At 38.4% G+C, this 24,283-nt stretch overlaps 1 protein-coding gene across 6 annotated transcripts in view; it reads left to right on the top strand.

The window, feature by feature from the left end:
- Window positions 1-24,283, top strand: part of CCDC30 (coiled-coil domain containing 30) — a 169,115-nt gene that overhangs the window by 110,529 nt on the left and 34,303 nt on the right. For all 6 annotated transcript variants that reach the window (XM_049699117.1, XM_033421967.2, XM_049699114.1 and 3 more), the window contains 4 exons: window positions 2,963-3,142; window positions 8,036-8,245; window positions 11,769-11,923; window positions 22,643-22,805. In XM_049699117.1, the coding sequence (XP_049555074.1) occupies window positions 2,963-3,142; window positions 8,036-8,245; window positions 11,769-11,923; window positions 22,643-22,805 (708 nt within the window). The remainder of the gene's footprint in view (window positions 1-2,962; window positions 3,143-8,035; window positions 8,246-11,768; window positions 11,924-22,642; window positions 22,806-24,283) is intronic.

The raw sequence follows: 24,283 nt of genomic DNA, 5'->3' as shown, positions 1-24,283 counted from the left end.
ATATGTAAACCACATTCAGAAGACTGATAATAGACATTTGAGAAGTGATTCAAGTGTACATTTAGAAAACAAGGAAGACTATTAGTAAAAGAAGTCAAAATATATTTGAAAAGAGGTTTGGATAGAGTGAAAACTAGGCAAGTCATAATAAACAAGGAAAATATATACCTGACAGGAGATTCAGATACATTGGAATGAGAAGGAAGTCACTGGATTTGTTCAGAAGACCAAAAGGAAGTATGACATCACATATTCAAAAAGAGGTGGATGTTACATATCCCAGACAATCCCTTTATTGGGCAGTGGGCCAGTGTAGGAGGCTTGGGCAGAGGCTGAACACTGTGGTCACAAAGATGATAAAATCTTTGCTTATGAGCTTCAAATAATCAGTGAACTTTTAGAATAATGAAATTTACAGTATAAGACGTCACAGCCTGGTTAATTTATTAATTTTCTCTAATTTACCCTTTCCCATTATTTGAAGAATCATTTCTCAGTACTTGGGGGGAGGTGAAAAACTATTAAATATATAAAAACTCTCTGGGAAATCTGGGAAAATAGCCATTTTGTGAAAGAATAAATGTATATACCACATAGCCAGTGATTTTTTTCCATAATAATGACTTTGAATTATTGAAAGAAGTGTGTTATTCTTATTCATTTATTCAACCAGTATTAATTATTAATTGAGTATCAATTTTTTTTTTTTTTTTTTTTGGCCATGCCACACAGCATGCGAGATCTTAGTTCCCCAACCAGGGATCTTAGTCCCTTGACCAGGGATCGAACCCATGCCCCCTGCAGTGGTAGCATGGAGTCCTAACCACTGGACCGCCAGGGAATTCCCATTAATTGTGTATCTATGATGTGCCAGGCCCTGTGTTAAGGTACATACAGCAGTAAATGAGGTAGACATGGGCCGCATGGGAAAAAATAACATATTTGTGTTATTTGGATTCACATTTCCCAAAACACTCACACACACTATTTCATTTACTTGTTTAAGCAAGCAAGGAAGAAAATACATTTTAGACAGATTTTTGTCTGCAATGTGCTGTGCAGTGATAATTTCAGAACCTCTTTCTGTGTATAGGGTTCTTTGACCTTCTGATAGCTATAGATTGTTCTACTTTTTAGTTCTTGTGTGTGTGTAGTTTTTAGTCTTCACCCCTGTTGTCAGATTATGGTGCTAATACTTTGCTGCTTTCCATGTGTACTGTGTCTTATTAATCTCATAATGTGCAAATTTAGGTAACTATAGGCTGAGCCCAGACACCAAATTTTAAAGAATGCTCATAAATGGCAAATATATAGGGAAAAAACTGTGAGAGCCTCTATTATGAGTAACTATGTGAGCTATATTGTTCATATGTGTTTTGTGACATCATTTGTGGCTGCTGATGGCCTTTGGGGGCTTAATTTCTGCTGTTCAACAGTATTCCTGGTGAGGTTGCAGTAGCTGAGTTCTAGATATTATTTTCCCACTATTCTTGAAACATATTTGAACCACCATTAATTATCTTAATTTTATAGGTTGAAAATGTAGTTTCACATTTTTTTACTATGCTCTAGGCACTATACTTAATACTCTGTGTATATTAAGCAATACAATGAGGCAGAAATATTATTGTTGCCACTTTATAGATGAAGAAACTGAGGCTTTAGAGAGGTTAAATAATTGGCCTAGAATGACACTTTGTGGTGGAACCTGGTCTGTCTCCTTTACAGCCTGACCCTTTAACAGTTTTGTCATCTGCTTCCACTTGCTGAGAAGCTCAAAGAAAGCATATAGTCCTCACGTCAAGCTAATTTTCTAAGGAAGGCTGGCAAGCTGGCTCCCAAAAGCCCTCCCAGGGTGTCTGTCTTAGATTATCTTGGTGAATTTATCTGTGATTTGCCCTTAGGCTTGCAGTCTCCAAAACTTAGATGTAATGGCCCCCTCGCCCAAAATAGATCTGAGTCTTGGGAATACATTTACATTAAACCAAACTTTCAAGACTATTGGGTAAAATCAGAATATGTCAATTAGGTATTCTTCTGTAATAATGAATAAATATCACATGTGTAGATGAACCGTGCATTTACCCATAGTGAGCTAACCAGGGATCTTAGATACTTGCAGCTCTTAAGACAAGCAAATTGGATCTAGATTGCCTTTCTGACTAAACCAAGACAGGAACTGAAGGGCTAACAGGACTTGGGGAATTCAGTGTGGCAATTCGGTTATAAGCAAGATACACTAGAATAATGACATGGGCTTTTCAGAACGTCATGAACAGGAAGCACACTGGACCAGGACTCAGGAAACAGACAGTATCTTATCTGTTGAACTGGAGAAGGTTGAATTCTTTGTCTACTCAGCATGGCTGTGTGTGCCTACCTTTCAGAAAATCTAAATAACTCCTCATTTGGTCATGGGAGTTTTATTGTGCCAGAGAGACCTGGCAGGAGAGTGTGTTGTTGAGGAGTAACCAAAGGAGAATCATTGGGGAGTGAAAGGAAAGTGATGAGGAAACCTGGTAATTTAGTATCTCTCGCTAAATGTTCTCTTCCCTTTTGCCAACAGACATTATGCGCGCGTGCGCGCACGCAACCCACATACACGTTCACACACTGCATCTTAATATGTTGACTCTTTGAACTCCCTATTTAAAGCACGTTTTGCTCTAAAACTGCCCACGCTTCTATTCCACTTCATTAATATGAAAAATAAGAAAGTTAATTTTCTATGCTTAATTACTTTTGTTCGCATAACTTCTTCAATATTTTCACTCTAATATAACAGGAGTTAAACTATATGAACATGCACAACTAGCCATACATGTAAAAGAGTAATTGGCTGTAGTTAAGCTAACTCCAAAAGCATTTACATGTGAATAATCACATTCTGACAGCTGGAACCCATGTTTTACGAACATTCTTTCAAATTATCCATGCTCCCCTTGTAAAACGTTTGCTTTAGTATCCATCATCTGGAGAAAAACGGAAATACCCGCAGCAAGAGGAGCTACAGCAACTTCGCCAGAATTTGCACCGGCTCCAGATTCTATGCAACTCAGCAGAAAAGGAGCTCCGATATGAGCGAGGAAAGAACTTGGACTTAAAGCAGCATAACAGCTTACTTCAGGAAGAAAGCATTAAGGTAACTCCAGTGGACGTATCCTTCATTTAAGAGTCTCGATTGCTCAATTTACCCTGGGAATAAAGGAATCAGAATTCCTCAACTTGATAATTCACAACAGAGTCCCCAGATGGGTAGACAGTGTGAGCTATCTGGTAACTCCCTCCTTTAACTTCTCCCTACCAAGTAGGTACACAGCTCAATGGTTTCTCTGCTGCTGAAAGGCTGTGTGTGCTGTCAACCTGTAAATATGAAAAAGTTTGAGTTACGCAGTCTTTTGAAATCATTACCTAGACCTTTTAGCACTTAGTAAATTTCGATGACCTGAACTAAATCACTGGTGGTACTGCCCTAGTTCTATCTCTGGATGTATTTGTCTCTAATAGATGCATTATTATTGGTTCAATCAAATATCAACTGCACCAAAGTACAAATCATGAGAGAGCAAAGTTGTTCTTCCTGACATGAGTGCATCAGAAATTTGGGGGAACATCCCCCAAACATGCTTGTTTTAAAATAATCTATATAGAACTGCCATCCACAGATTCATCTAAATTTTATGAAACACAGGGGACTTCCCTGGCGGTCCAGTGGTTAAGACTTCATGCTTCCACTGCAGGGGGCATGGGTTCAATCCCTGGTCGGGGAACTAAGATCCCACATGCCACACAGTGCAGCCAAAAAAAAGAGTAAGTTTTATGAACCACAAAAATGTTTAAACTGAACCACCATGTAAAATAGAACTTTCTTTTGATTGTGGTTCACTTCTGTAAACATATACTAGGAACCTAATATAAGCCCCTATCTAAGATTCTGGAATTCAACATTCAACAAATATTTATTGAGCATCAGTCCTACACAAGGCAGGCCATCTTGTCAATACTGAGGGTTTAATGATATGCAAAACAGACACAGTTCTTATCCCCTATTGCAGGGGTCAGCAAACTTTGACCTATGGGTCAAATCCTGCCTGCCTTCCATTTTTGTAAATAAAGTTTTATTGGCACACAGCCATACCTGTTTGTTGACGTATTATTGACGGCTGCTTTTGCACTACCAAAGTAAATATGAGTAGTTCTGACAGAGACCATATGGCCCACAAAGGCTAAAATATTTACTCTCTCGCCCTTTATACGAAAGGTTTGCCACCCCTAGTGTAGCAGGATCAATGACCTTATTCAAAAAGCGACATAAAAATGGATTAAGAAAGGTCCCTACTTTTAAGGAGCTCACAGTCTAGTAGGGGAGATATGGAGGAAAACAAATAGTCATTTATTTCAAACTTCAAAGGAAGCCCTTTTGGGAGTTCTAGGATTATTTGGATAAACTTCTTCCCTATCCTCACCCTTCATGGTTTTTCGAATTTGATCGTATTCCCTCAAGCCTTTGTAATTTTTTAAATAAATTTATTTATTTTATTTATTTTTATTTTTGGCTGTGTTGGGTCTTCGTTGCTGTGCGCAGGCTTTCTCTAGTTGCAGTGAGTGGGGGCTACTCTTCATTGCGGTGCGCAGGCTTCTCATTGCGGTGGCTTCTCTTGTTGCAGAACACGGGCTCTAGGCGTGCGGGCTTCCATAGTTGTGGCTCACAGTCTCAGTAGTTGTGGCTCACGGGCTCTAGAGCACAGGCTCAGTACTTGTGGTGCACGGGCTTAGTTGCTCCGCAGCATGTGGGATCTTCCCGGACCAGGGCTCGAACCCCTGTCCCCTGCATTAGCAGGTGGATTCTTAACTACTGCGCCACTAGGGAAGCCCCAAGCCTTTGTAGTTTTAAATTAAATTCCAAATCTTTCTCACATTTCAAGACAACCTTTTACCTTTCCCTTCAAACACCTTTCTTAGACTATTTTAACTGTCCACTGTGAGCGTACTCAAGCAATACTACGTCTCTGTCAAGGCACAATGACAATAACAACAGATCGTGACATCTTATATATGGTTGGCACTCTATAAATATTTGTTGGTTAATGAATGAGTCCTTCAGGGATGGGTAAATGAGAGCTTGATAAAAAAGAGAAGATATTTTCTGTTTTAAATCTCCTTCATGGTGGGGTAAATTATTTGCCATTTCAGTAATGAGACATCATTCTTTTGGCTGGTCCCTTGGGCCAGGCATTTACGCAGAGTCATATGCAATAGCCAACTACCTTGTAGTGACAGTTTGTCCACTTTATCTCTTAGAAACCTCCCAATCCTGAAAGGTAAACATTTTATAGATGAGAAAACTGTTCAGGGGACTTCCCTGGTGGTTCTAGTGGTAAAGAATCTGCCTTCCAATGCAGGGGACACGGGTTTGATCCCAGATCGGGGAACTAAGATCCCACACGCCGCAGGACAACTAAAGCCCGCACACCACAACTGCTGAGCTCGCGCACCTCAACAAGAGAACCCGTGTGTGCCGCAAATTACAGAGCCCACGCACTGCGGTGCCTGTGCACCACAGCTAGGGAGAGAAAACCCGCACGCCACTACTACAGAGAAGCCCATGCGCCGCAATGAAAGATCCCGCGTACCTCAACAAAGATCCTGCATGCTGCAACTAAGACCCGACACAGCCAAAAAAATAAAGAAAATAAATAAATATATATACATATATAAAAAACTGTTCAAGTGGCAAAGCTAACAAATTGTGGAGTCAGAATTTAAACCCAGGTCTGTTTTTGTCTTTCCTGTGTAGAGTTATCTTTCCGTATTATCCCTTTCCTCAATTTGGGGTCATTTTCGAACCTCAGCTTTGCCAATTTAGAGATTACTTTTTAAAATCCACTCAGAGATAATCGAACTCTGGGTCTCTGGCTAATGTTAGGCGTACTTGTAAGACTGATTAAGAAACCAGAATACTTATTTGTTGCTTTTAAACCTTTTTATTGTGAAATATAGCACTCAGGAAATACACAAAACATATACATACAGTTTAATGAATTGTTTCAAAGTGACTACCCATGTAACCACCACCCGGGACAAGAAATAGCAAATTGCCTGCATACCAGCAGCCCCTGCATACCTCTTTCCCACCATAATCCCATTTCCTTCCATCTTAGCAGGAACCACTAATTTAAGTAATTACTCTCTTGCTTTACTTTATAGTTTTACCATCTGTGTATGAATTCTACACAGCATGGTTCAGTTTTGCCTGCTTTTGAATATTTTATAAATATAATCAATCAGTATACACACCTTGTATCTGTCTTCTGATGATCTACTTTGTTTGGAAGATTCATCCATGTTGTGGTGTATAGCCATTGTTCATTCATTTTCTTTGCAGTGGAGTATTCCACTGTAAGGAAATGCCGTAATTTATTTATTATTTCTGTGATTTATGGCCATACTGCCTGTTTCCACGTTGGGTATATCAAGAAGAATGCTGTAGGCTTGCAGAGCTTCAGGCTGAGAGCGGTTCTGCCACCACCAATACTGAGACACTGTACTGAATCCTCTTCTTGGTGCTTAAATGTCCCAATCTGAAGCTTAAGAAGCCACCCTAGATGCACATGTCGTTGGCCAGAACAGTGTTTGCTCCAGTGTTGTCATCTTATTTCATCATTACCAGCATTACCAAAATGCTGAGCATTGTCTCTAAGACCAATGATCGTAGATCTCAGAGGCCTTTAGCTTTCTTGGCCTATGGAGTAGGTGGATAATATATTATGAAACCTATATGCCCTTTCTATTTATAATAAGTTTAAGTTTCATAATCCTGAACCAATCCAATGCACCAAATATTCCAACACTCAGTTTCTTCTTTTCTTTAATTTCTTTGTTTCTTCTTCTAGTCATTATAAAATCCAAATAGAAACCAGTGGGACAGGAGATCAGTGGAAGAAGGGGGATTAACGGGATGATTTTAATCAGGCAAAGGCCACATCATTCAAGGCCAGGCAAGCTGGTGGGATACGTTCTCAGAGTGTTGCGGAAGCCACTGAAAAATTTAAGCAGGAACGGGGGTCAAGTAGTTCAATTTATGTTTTTAAAAGAACACTTTGGCTGCAGTGTGGAGAACAGATTAGAAGGGAGTAAAAATGGAAGTAGCATGACCAGTGCTACTGCTATGGCCCAGGATAGAGATGATGATGACCTAGCAAGGGTAGTGACAGAAATGACGAAAATGGATTGATGCAAGATGTGTCGTAGAGGTAGAGTGACAGCATGTGCTGAATAGGCTCACTATTGGCAACGGAAGGCTCAAGGATGGCTCTCAGGTCACTGGCCTGAACAAAAGGTTGGATGTTGGCCTCCTTTACTGAAATCAGAAAGACTGAGAGAAGAACGCTTTTGGAGATAGAAGCAGAATCAAGGAGTTCCATTTTGGCATGTATTGGCATAAAAGTGGTATTTTTAAATCATGAGAATGAACCTAGAGAGAGAATGATTCACTCTCTAGGAAGGCCTAGAATAGTCCAATAATGTTTAGAAGTTGAGTGCACTAGAATAGTCTACAAAATAAACCAAGAAGCAACAGCAGAGGTAAGTGAAAACTAGGAGAGGTGGGTATCACAGACTCCAAGAGAGGAGAACTTTCTGAGATGGATGGAGTAACTGCTACTAACAGGTCAGTTGTCCACTGGACTTAAATTCTGGCCAGGGAAGGTCAGTAGTGCTCTTGGCACTACTGAAGTAGTGGGAATGAAAGCTGGCTTGGAGTAGACTGGAAAAAAAAAAATGATGGAAACTCTTTAGACCATGCATGTGTAGAAACCCTTAAGTAAATTCTTTTGTCCAGCTGCCGTCTGGCTGGATAGACTTTGGCAAACCCTACTAACACAGAGCAGCTCCAGAGAGGTAATCAGCCACATGACATTGGTATTTGTCAGCCCTTGGGGGACTACACTTTCTTGAAAGCTGCTTATTCCAGCTGCTCACATTCACATTCATTCCATGCTTATTTTTGTCACTTTTATTTATTCCCCACCTCTAGATCAAAATTGAACTCAAGCAGGCCCAGCAGAAGTTATTAGACAGCGCAAAGATGTGCTCTTCACTCACGGCTGAGTGGAAGCACTGTCAGCAGAAAATCAAGGAACTGGAGCTGGAAGTACTTAAACAGACTCAGAGCATTAAATCACAGAACAACCTACAGGAAAAGCTGGCTCAGGAGAAATCTAGAGTTGCTGATGCAGAGGAAAAGGTAATTATCCTCACACTTAATAAATAACATGCACTGGATACTACTACTGAAATCCTGTTTCCCTAAGGATTTTAAAAAATAGATACAGTGCAAACCTGATAGAATTCTAGGGGTTTTTTCACTCTCCCCTGCTTTCCTCTTTTGACATCACCTGCTCTTATGGTTCCAGTAAATCTTGTGTTTTTGAAGACCACATGAACTCAAAAAGGTAAATTTCATTAAAGCTATAACATGAACTTAAAGAATTGAGACCAAAGGACTTTATATTATTTATAAACTATATTATTTATACTTTATATTACTAAGTCAAATTTTAAAGGACTTATTCTCCTCTCATTTGGATTGCCCATTTATTTGATTTTTATTTTGTAACTTTTGGAGGGATGAGTGTTGTGAAATGAACCATTTTGAAATATCGCCCCTGCATTTTAGACTGCCTGACACCAGGTGGCAGTAGTATGTCACACTTGCACGTTTTGATCTGTGGGTTTGAGAGTCAAATCTTACATAAAAAATATTTCATCAAACCACATAAATATAAAACAAACATCAAAATTAGATGATAGCAATATGGCTTAAACTCAAAAACCCAATGTTGAGCTAAAGAAGCCAGCACAAAAGAGTTCATACTATGTAATTTTCCTTATATGAGGTTCAAGAATAGACAAAACTAAGCCGTGGTGATAGAATAATGTCTTTATAAGGGGTATGGAAGGGGACATGAGGGAATCTTCTGTGGTGCTGGAAGTATTCTTTATCTTGGTCTGGAAGAGGTGGTTATATAAGTAAAACTTCACTGAGTATGTAAGATACGTGTACTTTATCATATGTATGTTATTACTTTAAAAAAAAGTAATTGGTAAAATTGATAAAGATTAGTAAAATTTTTAAATTTAGACATACTAAATATTGTTACTGGATTTTATGCAACAGGAATGCATATTCTGACTGCAGCTGGAAGAGTAAACTAGTATAAACACTTCAGAAATCAATTTGGCATTAGATCTAGTTAAGTTAAAGATGTATATACCGCACAACCCAACACTTCTACTAGGCATAAAAACTAGGGAAACTACTCTACTGAGCGTATATATCAGTATACGGGAATACAGTCATTTTCATAGTAACTGTTCCAAATGTTCACTGACTTGAGATGGAAGAGGTAAACTGCATATTTACACAGTAGCATAAAACAGTGAAAACAAATGAACTATAGGTACTTGCTGTAGTTAATACAATATTGAATAAATACCAAATCACCAAAAACACAGTATGATTCCATTAATATGATGGTCAAAATAGTACAAAATAACAACTGAGTCATACAGAAATACATATTATTAAAAGAAAAAGCAAGAAAATGATTAACACAAAATTCAAGATATTGGTTTTCTCAGGTGAGGAGGGAAGGGGAGTGATCAAAGAGGGTCACAGAGTAGACTTCAAACATACTGGAAATGTTCTGTTTCTTAAATTGGGTGGTGGGTTCAAAAGTTTGTCATTTGCCCTTGACAGAGAAGCCAATGGAATTAAGACTGGCTATCTTTAAGGAAGCATTTGCCCTGGGCAGAAATAAATGGGGCAGCTCAGAGGAACTTGAGCTGGCCTCAGCTAACTGGCTGCCCACTGCCATTGCCTGTGAATCATTCTACATCTTCAACTCTCCTATGGTGAGTGGGCTCTGCAGAGACCTAGGGCTAATGCAGAAAGCCCTTCTCTTAGAAGAGGACTGCCATTCACTGGCATCCACTGAACGTCTGTGGGGAACATGGTGCCAGACCATTGTAAAGGATTTGTTGTTGCATCAGGAATACAATAGAGGGAGAACAGCAATTCCACTGAGAACTATACAACTGCCAAATATTTACTAAGCACCTACTACATAGTAGTGACAATTTTAGGTGACATAAGGGTTTATAAAAAATATGCAAACAAATTAAAAGGAGATCTAATAAGAAAATTTTAATGACACTTTTAATCTAACATGTAAATTCTAAAATAAAATCATATATCTCTCTTTCAAATTCATAAATCTTATTTTTAGTTCTACCAGAGCATTAAAGAATGCACTACTGGAACTTCCCTGGTAGTCCAGTGCTAAAGAATCCGCCTCCCAATGCAGGGGATGCAGGTTCAACCCCTGGTCGGGGAACTAAGATCTCACATGCCGTGAGGCAGCTAAGCCCACATGCCACAACTACTGAGCTCACACGCCTCAACTAGAGAGCCTGCATGCCACAAACTACAGAGCCCACGCACTCTGGAGCCCGCATGCCACAACTACAGAGCCCATGCGCCCTGGAGCCCACATGCCACAAGTAGAGAAAACTCACACACCACAACTAGAGAGAAGCCTGAGAGCCACAACAAAATGTCCTGCATGCCTCAACCAAGATCCTGAGTGCTGCCAACTAAGACCCGACGCAGCCAAATAAATAAATATTTTTTAAAAAGTAAAAAGAATGCACTACTGGTGCTAGGCAGTATGCCAATAGGTACTTGGTTTGTAAGAGACTTCTATTTTGTTCTGAGATACTTATTCGTGAATTTAGCCACACCACGGAGAAACTAGACACTCTCACATGTTGCTGTTAGAGGTATAAATTGGTCTAAAACCTATGGAGACAGTTTGGCATTATCTGTTAAACAAACAAATAGTAATAACCTTTGCCCTAGCAAAATACACATCTCATAAGTTATTCTAAAAACATTGTTTGTAATAGTATTGTTTGTAATAGTAAAAGATTGGAATCAACCTAAATGTCCATCAGTAGGGGGCTAGTTAAATATATTATGGTATATCCTTACAGTGGAATGATATGCAGCTGTAAAAGAGAAGACAATTCTATATATTATATATAATATGGAAAAATCACCGAGTGTACTGCTATAAAAAAAGCAAGGTGCATAAGTACATGTAATATACCATCATGTGTGTAAAAAATGTTTGTATGGGGCTTCCCTGGTGGCGCAGTGGTTGAGAGTCCTCCTACTGATGCAGGGAACACAGGTTCGTGCCCCGGTCCGGGAAGATCCCACATGCCGCGGAGCGGCTGTGCCCGTGAGCCATGGCCACTGAGCCTGCGCGTCCGGAGCCTGTGCTCTGCAGCGGGAGAGGCCACAACAGTGAGAGGCCCGCGTACCACAAAAAAAAAACAAAAAAATTTTTGTATGAGGGAGAATAGTATTTATTTAAATATGCATAAATAAATCTCTGGAAGAGTACATAAGAAATTAATACCAGTGATGACCTATTTGGTGGAGGATAACTGGAAGGAAGACAGGATAAGGATGGGAAAGGGACTTGTCACTCTAGCTTAGTTTACCCACGTACACTAAATTATATGAATGTATTACATATTGCAAAAATTAAGTAATTTAATTCTAAAATTAAAATAAATCTAGTCACACTCTTTAGCTGAGATTTTTATGTTAGCACTACTGCTTATGATTTATATGGTATTTCCCTAATTGGAAAATAGGTCACACTCAAAGTTTTATGTGTAAACTCTTTTCATTTCAGATTTTGGATCTGCAGCAGAAATTAGAACATGCTCACAAAGTCTGTCTCACAGACACTTGTATTTTGGGGAGGAAGCAATTAGAGGAAAGGATAAAAGAAGCAATAGAAAATGAAGCTAAAATAAAGCAACAATATCAGGAAGAACAACAGAAGAGGTAAGAGGAGCAAAGACGTCATTTTTCCATGGGCTGAGTTTATGAGCAGCATCAGTTGACCACTGCGTTTCCTCTTTGTCCCCACTGAAGTAAACTCAGTCATGAAACTTCATATATTGATATATACATAGCACACTGCATTCTAATTGTTTATTTTCTTGCTTGTCTTTCATACTAGAGTGTGGAATTCTCAAGGTCAGGGATTATTTCTTGTTCTGGAACACACTTGGTGTACCAGTAAATCTTCTTGAATGAATGGATTGCCTATGAAATATGATACCCTGGGATTTGCTTTTCTAACTCTAACATGATTGGCACAAAATGCACACTAGAATGTGGTTGGTGTTTTGTATTTATCAGCTGACTTTCTTCAAAGAAGATCCAAGTACTTTACAGGCATCTTAATCATTAATAAGCTGCTACTGGGTAGGAGCTGTCATGTTTTTTCTAAAAGTATTTTGATTATTATTAGGATTCTTACTTAAATGATCTTCTTGTATATCCTAAACTTCAGTAACTGATGCTTCTTACTTCTATGGCACTAAGAATGATTCACGTATGTCTTAAGAAAAATATGGTTCTAACTACTGAAGAGATATATAGATATTCACATAAACTGTTAAGCTCAGAAACTTACTTTCATCTCTAGTTGAAAGCTCTAGCATAGAGCCTGGCACTCAGTAGGTGCTCAGCAAATATGTTGTGAATAAATGAATGTTTGAATGAATAATGAATTCACTCAGTTAGGTACGATAGAAAAATACTTGTCTCACTGCCACTTCTACCAGGATGACACCCTCCTCCTGTTTTAATACAACTAGATCCTGAATAAACTACAATAAGTATACCTTTTAAACCACTGCTCACAAAGCAAGAGAAAGCTCTAGGGCAAGCATACAATGAGACAAAACAAAAATAATGAATGGTAAACAACCTTAGAGTCAAGGGGCAGATAACACTATCAGCCCCAGGTTCAAGAGAAGCTGAGGTAGTTTGCCACAAGGTAGGACAGCTGAACTAGAGACTCAAGTATGAGCTGGGCATCTTGAAGTAGCTAAGGTGTTCCTCAATAGGCAGCTCCCTTGCTTCCTAAGAAAATCCAAATTACCTCTGGGGGAAAGCAACCTCAATTTAGATATTAAAGGACTCCCATGTATTCAGTTTACTCAAATATAAGCTTACAAACAAAAATAACACAAGGAAACTGGTTACCATGAATGAAAGTCAGCAGAAACAACAAACGTCAGATTTATAACCCCCAAGAAGTTCACCAATTGGAATTAGGAAGACTAGATTGTAAAACAATTGTGTTAAGTTTATGAAGAAACAAAAGATGCAATCAAAGAATTGAACAGGAAAAAGACTATTTAACTTTCCTGAAACCTGGTTTCTAATGTTTGAAATAGGAATAGTGATACCAGTTCTACACATCTTTTGTGAATATTGGCTGAAAAGAAATACATAGAAGAGACCAGAGGACAGACAGCAGAAGCAAGAAGAACTACGGTCCTGCAGCCTGTGGAACAAAAAACACATTCACAGAAAGATAGACAAGATGAAAAGGCAGAAGGCTATGTACCAGATGAAGGAACAACATGAAACCCCAGAAAAACAACTAAATGAAGTGGAGAAAGGCAACCTTCCAGAAAAAGAATTCAGAATAATGATAGTGAAGATGATCCAGGACCTTGGAAAAAGAATGGAGGCAAAGATCAAGAAGACGCAAGAAATGTGTTACAAAAACCTAGAAGAATTAAAGAACAAACACCTAGAAGAATTAAAAAACAAACAAACAGAGATGAACAATACAATAACTGAAATGAAAAATACACTAGAAGGAATCAATAACAGAATAACTCAGGCAGAAGAATGGATAAGTGACCTGGAAGACAGAATGGTGGAATTCACTGCTGCAGAACAGAATAAAGAAAAAAGAATGCAAAGAAATGAAGACAGCCTGAGAGACCTCTGGGACAACATTAAACACAACAACATTCACAGTATAAGGGTCCCAGAAGGAGAAGAGAGAGAGAAAGGACCCGAGAAAATATTTGAAGAGATTATAGTCGAAAAGTTTCCTAACATGGGAAAAGAAATAGCCACCCAAGTCCAGGAAGTGCAGAGAGTCCCAGTCAGATAAACCCAAGGAGAAACATGCCAAGACACATAGTAATCAAATTGACAAAAATTAAAGACAAAGAAAAATTATTGGAACCAACAAGGGAAAAATGACAAATAACATACAAGGGAACTCCCAAAAGGTTAACAGCTGATTTCTCAGCAGAAACTCTACAAGCCAGAAGGGAGTGGCATGATATATTTAAAGTGATGAAAGGGAAGAACCTACAACCAAGATTACTATACCTGACAAGGATCTCATTCAGATTCGAGAGAGAAATCAAAAGCTTTACAAGCAAGCCAAAGCTAAGAGAATTCAGCACCACCAAACCAGCTCTACAACAAATGCTAAAGGAACTTCCCTAAGTGGGAACCATAAGAGAAGAAAAAGACCTACAAAAAAAAAAAAAACCCATAACAATTAAGAAAATGGTACTAGGAACATACATATCAATAATTACCTTAAACGTGAATGGATTAAATGCTCCAACCAAAAGACACAGGCTTGCTGAATGGGTACAAAAACAAGACCCATATATATGCTGTCTACAAGAGATGCACTTCAGACCTAGGAACACATACAGACTGAAAGTGAGGGGTTGGAAAAAGATATTCCATGCAAATGGAAATCAAAAGAAAGCTGGAGTAGCAATACTCATATCATATAAAATAGACTTTAAAATAAAGAATGTTACAAGAGACAAGGGAGGACACTAGATAATGATCAAGGGATCAATCCAAGAAGAATATATAGCAATTATAAATATATATGCACCCAACATAGGAGCACCTCAATACATAAGGAAACTGCTAACAGCTATAATAAAAGAGGAAATCGACAGTAAGAAAATAATAGTAGGGGACTTTAACACCTCACTTACACCAATGGACAGATCATCCAAACAGAAAATTAATAAGGAAACACAAGCATTAAATGACATAATAGACCAGATAGATTTAATTGATATTTATCGGACATTTCACCCAAAAACAGCAGATTACACTTTCTTCTCAAGTGCACATGGAACATTCTCCAGGAAAAGTCACATCTTGGGTCACAAATGAAGCCTTGGTAAATTTAAGAAAATTGAAATCATATCAAGCATCTTTTCTGACCACAATGCTATGAGATTAGAAATCAGTTACAGGGGAAAATAAAAACATAAAATATACAAACACATGGAGGCTAAACAATACACTGCTTAATAACCAAGAGGTCACTGAAGAAATCAAAGGGGAAATCAAAAAGTACTTAGAGACAAATCATGATGAAAACACAATGATCCAAAACCTATGGGATGCAGCAAAAACAGTTCTAAGAGGGAAGTTTATAGCAATACAAGCCTACCTCAAGAAACAAGAAAAATCTCAAATAAACAGTCTAACCTTACACCTAAAGGAAATAGTGAAAGAAAAACAAAACCCAAAGTTAGCAGAAGGAAAGAAGTCATAACGATCAGATCAGAAATAAATGAAAAAGAAAGGAAGGAAACAATAGCAAAGATCAATAAAACTAAAATTGGTTCTTTGAGAAGATAAACAAAATTGATAAACCTTTAGCCAGACTCATCAAGAAAGAAAGGGAGAAGACTCACATCAATAGAATTAGTAATGAAAAAGGAGAAGTAACAACTGACACTGCACAAATACACAGAATCATGAGAGATTACTACAAGCAACTATATGCGAATAAAATGGACAACCTGGAAGCAATGGACAAATTTTTAGAAAAGCACAACCTTCTGAGATGGAACCAGGCAGAAACAGAAAATATAAACAGACCAATCACAAGCATTGAAATTGAGACTGTGATTAAATATCTTCCAGCAAATGCGCAGGATCAGACGGCTTCACAGGCTAATTCTATCAAGCATTTAGAGAAGAGCTAACACCTATCCTTCACCAACTCTTCCAAAATATAGCAGAGGGAGGAACACTCCCAAACTCATTCTATGAGGCCACCATCACCTGGATAACTAAACCAGACAAAGATGTCACAAAGAAAGAAAACCACAGGCCAATATCACTGGTGAACATACACGCAAAAATCCTCAACAAAATCCTAGCAAAGAGAATCCAACAACACATTAAAAGTATCGTACACCATGATCAAGTGGGGTTTATCCCAGGAATGCAAGGATTCTTCAATATACGCAAATCAATGAATGTGATAAACCATATTAACAAACTGAAGGAGAAAAACCATATGATCATCTCAATAGATGCAGAAAAAGCTTTCGACAAAATTCAACACCAATTTATGATAAAAACCCTCCAGAAAGTAGGCATAAAGGGAACTTACCTCAACATAATAAAGGCCATATATGACAAACCCACAGCCAACATCGTCCTCAATGGTGAAAAACTGAAACCATTTCCACTAAGATCAGGAAGAAGACAAGGTTGCCCACTCTCACCTCTGTTATTCAACATAGTTTTGGAAATTTTAGCCATAGCAATCAGAGAAGAACAAGAAATAAAAGGAATCCAAATCGGAAAGAAGAAGTAAAGCTGTCACTGTTTGCAGATGAGATGATACTATACATAGAGAATCCTAAAGACACTACTAAAATTGACTAGTGCTAATCAATGAATTTGGTAAAGTAGCAGGATACAAAATTAATGCATAGAAATCTGTTGCATTCCTATACACTAACGATGAAAAATCTGAAAGAGAAATTAAGGAAACAATCCCATTTATCATTTCAGCAAAAAGAATAAAATACCTAGGAATAAACCTACCTAAGGAGACAAAAGACCTGTATGCAAAAAACTATAAGACACTGATGAAAGAAATTAAAGATGATACAGGGCTTCCCTGGTGGTGCAGTGGTTGAGAGCCCGCCTGCCGATGCAGGGGATGTAGGTTTGTGCCACGGTCCGGGAAGATCCCACATGCTGTGGAGCGGCTGGGCCTGTGAGCCATGGCCGCTGAGCCTGCGCGTCCGGAGCCTGTGCTCTGCAACAGGAGAGGCCACAACAGTGAGAGGCCCGTGTGCTGCAAAAAAACAAAACAAAACAAAAAAGATGATACAAACAGATGGAGAGTTATACATGTTCTTGGATTAGAAGAATCAACATTGTGAAAATGACTGTACTACCCAAAGAAATCTACAGATTCAATGCAATCCCTATCAAACTATCAATGGCATTTAGCACAGAACTAGAACAGAAAATTTCACAATTTGTATGGAAACACAGAAGACCCCGAATAGCCAAAGCAATCTTAAGAAAGAAAAACAGAGCTGGAGGAATCAGGCTCCCTGACTTCAGACTATACTGTAAAGCTACAGTAATCAACACAGTATGGTACTGGCACAAAAAGAGAAATATAGATCAATGGAACAGGATAGATATCCCAGAGAAAAACCCACACACCTATCCTCAAGTAACCTATGACAAAGGAGGCAAGGATATACAATGGAGAAAAGACAGTCTCTTCAATAAGTGGTGCTGGGAAAACTGGACAGCTACCTGTAAAAGAATGAAATTAGAACACTCCCTAACACCATACACAGAAATAAACTCAAAATGGATTGGAGACTTAAATGTAAGACCAGACACTATAAAACTCTTAGAGGAAAACATAGGAAGAACAGTCTTTGACATAAATCACAGCAAGATCTGTTTTGATCTACCTCCTAAAGAAAGGGAAATAAAAACAAAAATAAACAAATGGGACCTAATGAAGCTTTAAAGCTTTTGCAGAGCAAAAGAAACTACAAACAAGATGAAAAGACAACCCTCAGAATGGGAGAAAATATTTGCAAACTAATCAATGGAGAAAGGATTAATCTCCAAAATATATAAACAGCTCATGCAGCTCAATATTAAAAAAACAAACACTATGTATATGTATAACTGATTCACTTTGTTATATAGCAGAAACTAACACACCATTGTAAAGCAATTATACCCCAATAAAGATGTTAAAAACAAACAAACGAACAACCCAATAAAAAAATGGGCAGAAGACCTATATAGACATTTCTCCAAAAAAGACGTACAGATGACCAAGAAGCACATGAAAAGCTGCTCAACATCACTAATTATTAGAGAAATGCAAATCAAAACTACAGTGAGGTATCACCTCACACCAGTTAGAATGGGCATCATCAGAAAATCTACAGACAACAGATGCTGGAGGGGGTGCGGAGAAAAGAGAACCTTCTTGCATGGTTGGTGGGATTGTAAATTGATACAGCCACTATGGAGAACAGTGTGGAGGTTCCTTAAGAAACTAAAAATAGAATTACCATATGACCCAGCAATCCCACTACTGGGCATACACCCAGAGAAAAACATAATTCAAAAAGACACATTCACCCCAGTGTTCATTGCAGCACTATTTACAATAGCCAGGTCAGGGATGCACCCTAAATACCCATCAACAGACGAATGGATAAAGATGTGGTACATATATACAATGCAATATTACTCAGCCATAAGAAGGAACGAAATTGGGTCATTTGTAGAGACGTGGTTGGATCTAGAGACTGTCATACAGAGTGAAGTAAGTCAGAAAGAGAAAAACAAATACCATATATTAACGCATATATGTGGAACCTAGAAAAATGGTACAGATGGACCGGTTTGTAGGGCAGAAATAGAGACACAGATGTAGAGAACAAACATATGGAGACCAAGGGGGGAAAGTGGTGGGAAGTGGTGGTGTGATGAATTGGGAGATTGGGATTGACATATACACACTAATATGTATAAAATGGATAACTAATAAGAAAAGAAAAAGAAATATGTAGAAGAAATATATGAACTAAGTATAGGAAAATGAAATATGGAGGGAAGTTATTTTCCACAACAAAGGAGACTATCTGGTACACATTATTTTGTAACCTGAAGAAAGCAACCCCAATTTAGCTATTTATGTTGTAACCTACTTTTTTCACTTAAAATAGTATAATCTGTTTACCTGCCATTAAATCTTCTTCTAGAACATTATTTTAATAACATGCCATAATTTATTTACTCAGTCTTTTATTGTTGGGCATCTACGTTTTTCCCAGTTTCTTGCTATAGGAAAGAATAACATAATATATACCTCCTAGACAAATTTTTATGCATATCCTTTATTTCCTTGGGATAAATTCCAGCAAGTATAATTATAATATAACTGCCTATCATAAAATTTCAAATATTGAAGAGCTATATAAAATAAAAAGCGTACGTTCTTCAGAATTTTACCCTTCAGCAATAACCACTTTAAGTGGTTGCTATGTATTTCTCATATGTTTTTCTATGTTTATGCATATATTTTTTATTCTAGTTTTATTTTCTTTTAAGTTGAATCATTTTACTCTATTGCTTTGGAATTTGCATTTTTAACCTAACAATATAACATGGACATCTTATTAGCCACTTAGTAGCTGCATCACCTTGGGCAAGTTTCTTATCCTCTGTGCCTGTCCACGCCTACCTCATAGAACCAGTGTGTGGATTGGATGAGTTATAGCAGTTGGCTTGTATCAGTGTCTGGCACATACTAAGCACTTGTATCAGTCAGGGTTCAAACAAAGAAGTAAAACCAATAGGAGTCATATATATTTATCAATAATAAGAGATTTGTTACAGAGAGCTGGTCTTATACAGTTGTGGGAACAGGTTACACAGTCTGTAAGCCTGTCATCTTTGTTTCTTATGCTGGAACTCAAAGTCCACAGGGCAACCAGTCAGGAAGTGAAAATGGATATAAAGTGAGGGAGAGCTGGAACCCATGAGCACAAGCTGAACTGCAGAGGCTGGCCTGGAACCCAGGTCAGTTTCACAACCTCCAACCTTGATAAAGTAGGGAGAAGCTGGTCCCCCTCATCAAGAAGCTGCAAAGACCTGGCCCAGGAGATCGAGAAGATGAAGGAGGATGAGAGGGAAGGTGGAGCAGTTGCAGACCCAGCTGTCACCTCACGCCACGGTGAGCAGCAGATAAGCATCAACAGTATGAGCTGCAGAAGCACCTGCTCTGACTTTCCAAGTGTAAAACTGCTTCACTTCCACCCTCCAAATCTTGAGCAAATAGATCTCTTGTAGCCCACTCTAACCAGAAACATACATGGAAGGAATTCCTACCCAAGCTGACACATTTTACAAAGCCACTACTACCAAGGTGTTATTATTGTTGTTATTTCTATATTCGATGTTACTGTTGTCAAAATCATAATCTTCTTCTCTTCAGCGAAGTGGAATATTCATTTTGGCTAGAAAAAAAATGTTTGGGGATAAGGGAAGTGGCAAAAAAAAAAAAAAAAGAGGCTAGAAAGATAAGGTAGGCTTGGTCATGCTGAGCCTAACTAGCCACATTATGGAGTTTGGACTTGTTTATGGGTGAGATTTGTCTATAGTTTTCCTTTCTTGTGTCTTTATCTGGTTTTGCTCTTAGGGTATGCCGGCCTCATAGAATTAGTTAGGAAGTGTCCCCTCTTCTTCAATTTTTCTGGAAGAGATTGTAGAGAATTGGTATCATTTCTTCCTTAAATATTTGGTAGAATCTGGGCCTAGTGCTTTATTTTTTGGAAGGCTATTAAGTATTGATTCAATTTCTGTAATAGATATAGGCCAGTTCAGATTATCTATTTCTCCTTGTGTAAATTTTAGTAGATTGCATCTTTCAAGGAATTGGTCCATTTTATCTGTTATCCAATTTGTGGGCATAGAGTTGTTCATACTATCCCTCTATTGTCCTTTTAATGTCCATAGGATCAGTAGTGATGATGATGATCCTGCTTTCATTTCTGATATTAGTGATTTGTGTCTTCTCTAGCCTGGCTAGAGGTTTATCAATTTTATTGAGTTTTTCAAAGAACCAGCTTTGGTTTTCTGGTTTTTCTCTACTGTTTTCCTGCTTTCAGTTTTATTGATTTCTCCTCTAATCTTTATTATTTCTTTTCTTCTGCTTTATTTAGGCTTATATTAGTCTTCTTTCTCTAGTTTCCTAAAGTAGAAGCTTAGATTATTGATTTTCAATCTTTCTTCTTTTATAATATTTGCATTTAATGCTATAAGTTTCTCTCCAAGCACTGCTTTTGCCACATCCCACAAATTTTGTAAGTTGCGTTTTCATTTTCATGTAAACTACATGTACTTTAAAATAATTTGAAGATTTGTCTTTAACACACGTATTGTTTAGATAGAAGTATGTTTGTTTAATCTCCAAATATTTTGTGATTTTCCACCTTTCTGTTATGGATTTATAGTTTCATAATATTTTAAGCAGTTGTATAGCATTTTGTTACATAGATATATCACAATTTATATAAAATGTTTTTTAGACTTTTTGCTGTTATAAAATAATTTTTTTTAATATTTTATTTATTTATTTTGTTACGCTGGGTCTTGGTTGCAGCAGGCGGGCTCCTTAGTTGCAGCTTGCCAGCTTCTTGGTTGTGGCATGCAAACTCTTAGTTGCAGCATGCATGTGGGATCTAGTTCCATGACCAGGGATCAAACCCGGACCCCCTGCATTGGGAGCATGGAGACTTAACCACTGTGCCACCAGGGAAGCCCCTAAAATAATTTTATAATTAATATCCTGACACATAAGACTTTGTAACTATAATGAAGTATGAGAAGTGTTATACTAAGGGAGGTTTAGGATGCTCAGATAACACATAGCAGGAAGACCTAATTTGGTCTAGGAAGCTCGAGAAAGCCTTCCTCAAAGAAAGCTATTTAAGCTGAGAGTCAAGTAGTTGTTATGGTAAAATTAAGTGGAAAATATCAGGCAAAGGAAGGCCTGGAAGAGGAGGATAGGGAAAAGGTTGGAGTTGCAGGGGAGGAATAAGTGTGGAGAATGACTTGTTTCAGGAAGTGAAAAAGTGCATTTTGCCTGGAACAAAATGTTTGAGGGTAGAGGAAGTGGCAAGAAAATGAGGCTAGAAAGGTAAGCTAGCTAACAAACCATATTAAAGGAATTCCCCCACTGCTGAGAGCCCGGCTGTGTTCAGTCCTTGGTCGGGGAAATAAGATCCCAAAGTCCAAAAAAAGAATTTTTACTTTATCTTAAGAGTAAAGGAGAATGCTACAGCAGTGTTAACACGGGTGCATTAGTATCAATAGTGTTTGTAACTAACAACCCTATATTAAAGCAAGAAAATGATGGGATTCAACTCATAAAGCACTCAGAACAAGTACAAAGAATATAGAATCCCCGGGACTTCCCTGAGGGTCCAGTGGCTAAGACTCCTTGCTTCCACTGCAGGGGACATGGGTTTGATCCCTGGGCATGGCCAAAAAAAAAAAAAAAGAAAGAATAAAGAATTTGGAATTAGAGCCCTACCTCCAACTTTTCCTAGCCGTGTGACCTGGAGCAAGTTAATTAAACCTCTCTGTGCCACAGCTTCCTCTGGTAAATAAGGAAAATTATTTATTCTTCATAGGGTGGTTTTCAGGAGTGAGAGAGAAAACTAAGAAAAGCTTCTGTCACAAAGGAGTTTCCTTTGATGTTGGTCCCTTTATCTTACGGACACCTACCTTACCTCAGTGAACCAAAAAAAATCCCCTGTGCCCAGTATAACAAATTTAGGTCGAAGAGTTTCTTTTGCAGAGCTTTGCAATTCACAGTGTGGTTTAATGTACATTAATTGCCTTCAGGAAACTCCTAGATCAGAATATGAATGAGCTACAAGAGCAAGTGAAAATCTTAAAGGATAAAGAGAATCAACTGGAAATGACCAGTTCTCAGCAACAATCCAGAATTCAGCAACAAGAGACCCAACTTAAACAACTGGAAAATGAAAAAAGAAAATCTGATGAGGTAAGAAAGCAAATAGGTATGCTTCTCAGTTTCCCTATTCCCTTAGACCTAATTGATAGCTAATAAGAGCTAATAATTATTGAATGCCTAGCACTTTACCCATGAAGTTTAGTCAGGATTCATTCAGGAAAGCAGAATCTACTCTAGGTATTGCAAGCAAGAAGGAATTTAACACGGGGAAGAACATGCTTACAGAGCTGTTGGAAGGGAGAGGTAGGGGTGAGTAGAAGGTTGCCAGCTTTCAATAAATCCAGAAGTTCAGAAATCACAGGGAAACCAACTCCTGCAGCACCAAAGTGGGAGATTTACAGGAACTCTCCCTGAAGCCCTTACAAAAGTCTCATCTGCTATCTTCCCTTTCATCTACCTGGTAGTGTTACCCAGATACTGGATTTGCCTCGTGGTAGGTGTTGAGCCAAAAGATACAGCCAAGCCAAAGAACAGGAGAAGGAAGGGTTTGTTACTTGCAGCAAGTAAGAACACCAGGGCTCTCTCCCAAAGCAGTGTCTCCTTGAACAGCAAAACTGGGGAAGTTTTAAGCTAAGGGTACGTGCATATTCATGAAGGAGCTTGAGCAGAGGAGAATTCAGCATAGAATTGGGGCAAAGGTCCATAGAGTCCAAGCTTTAGTTGATTGAAGTCATGAGGGTCAACATCATCATGCTGTCCTCCACCTAGGTGGGGGTCTTACTTCCTGTAGAAATCAAAGACGTGTATCAGATTGTTATGTATATCCCTTGAGGAGGAACTAGGACTAGATTTATCGCTGAACTATTGTTTCTTGACTGCTTTTCCTTTGTTCTTACATTCCCTCACTTCCATTTAGATCATTAATTACTGAGACCTGTTCAAGGGCAAGCATCATGGCCAGGCTTAGATCACAAAATGGATTAGGCCAAAAATGGCTTCTGTCAAGAAAGCCATGCCTGGTTCTTTCTCCAGGGACCCCCTACCATATCTGCTTCGAGTAGTGCTAGAGGAGAACAGTGGCTTTTCCTATGCTTTCCCCCATGCTTTCCAAACTGTGTGCAGCTGCCTTTCATTTGCAGAAACCAAACTGGAACTCTGCTGTCAAGGGAGTTTGGGAAAAGTTTTCAGACTTCCAACCTTGCAGCACAGGGGACAGCTTAGAAAAATAGGGGCCCTGGTAAGCAATGTCACAGTCCACTTTGTATAATCAGCTTCCAAACAAACCCTTTTACCCAATATTTAACCTTTTAAACAATAAAAAGAATAGTATGCTTGAAAAGCAAGAAGAACTACAATTCTCCAGCCTGTGGAAGGAAAACCACATTCACAGAGAGATAGACAAAATGAAAAGGCAGAGGACTTTATACCAGATGAAGGAACAAGATAAAACCCCAGAAAAACAACTAAATGAAGTGGAGATAGGCAACCTTCCAGAAAAAGAATTCAGAATAATGATAGTGAAGATGATCCAAGACCTCAGAAAAAGAATGGAGGCAAAGATTGAGAAG

This window comes from Orcinus orca, chromosome 1 (assembly GCF_937001465.1).
Source record: "Orcinus orca chromosome 1, mOrcOrc1.1, whole genome shotgun sequence".
Lineage (NCBI taxonomy): Eukaryota > Metazoa > Chordata > Mammalia > Artiodactyla > Delphinidae > Orcinus > Orcinus orca.
The sequence above is the reverse complement of the archived record's forward strand: the minus strand, read 5'-3'. Positions and strand labels throughout refer to the sequence as shown.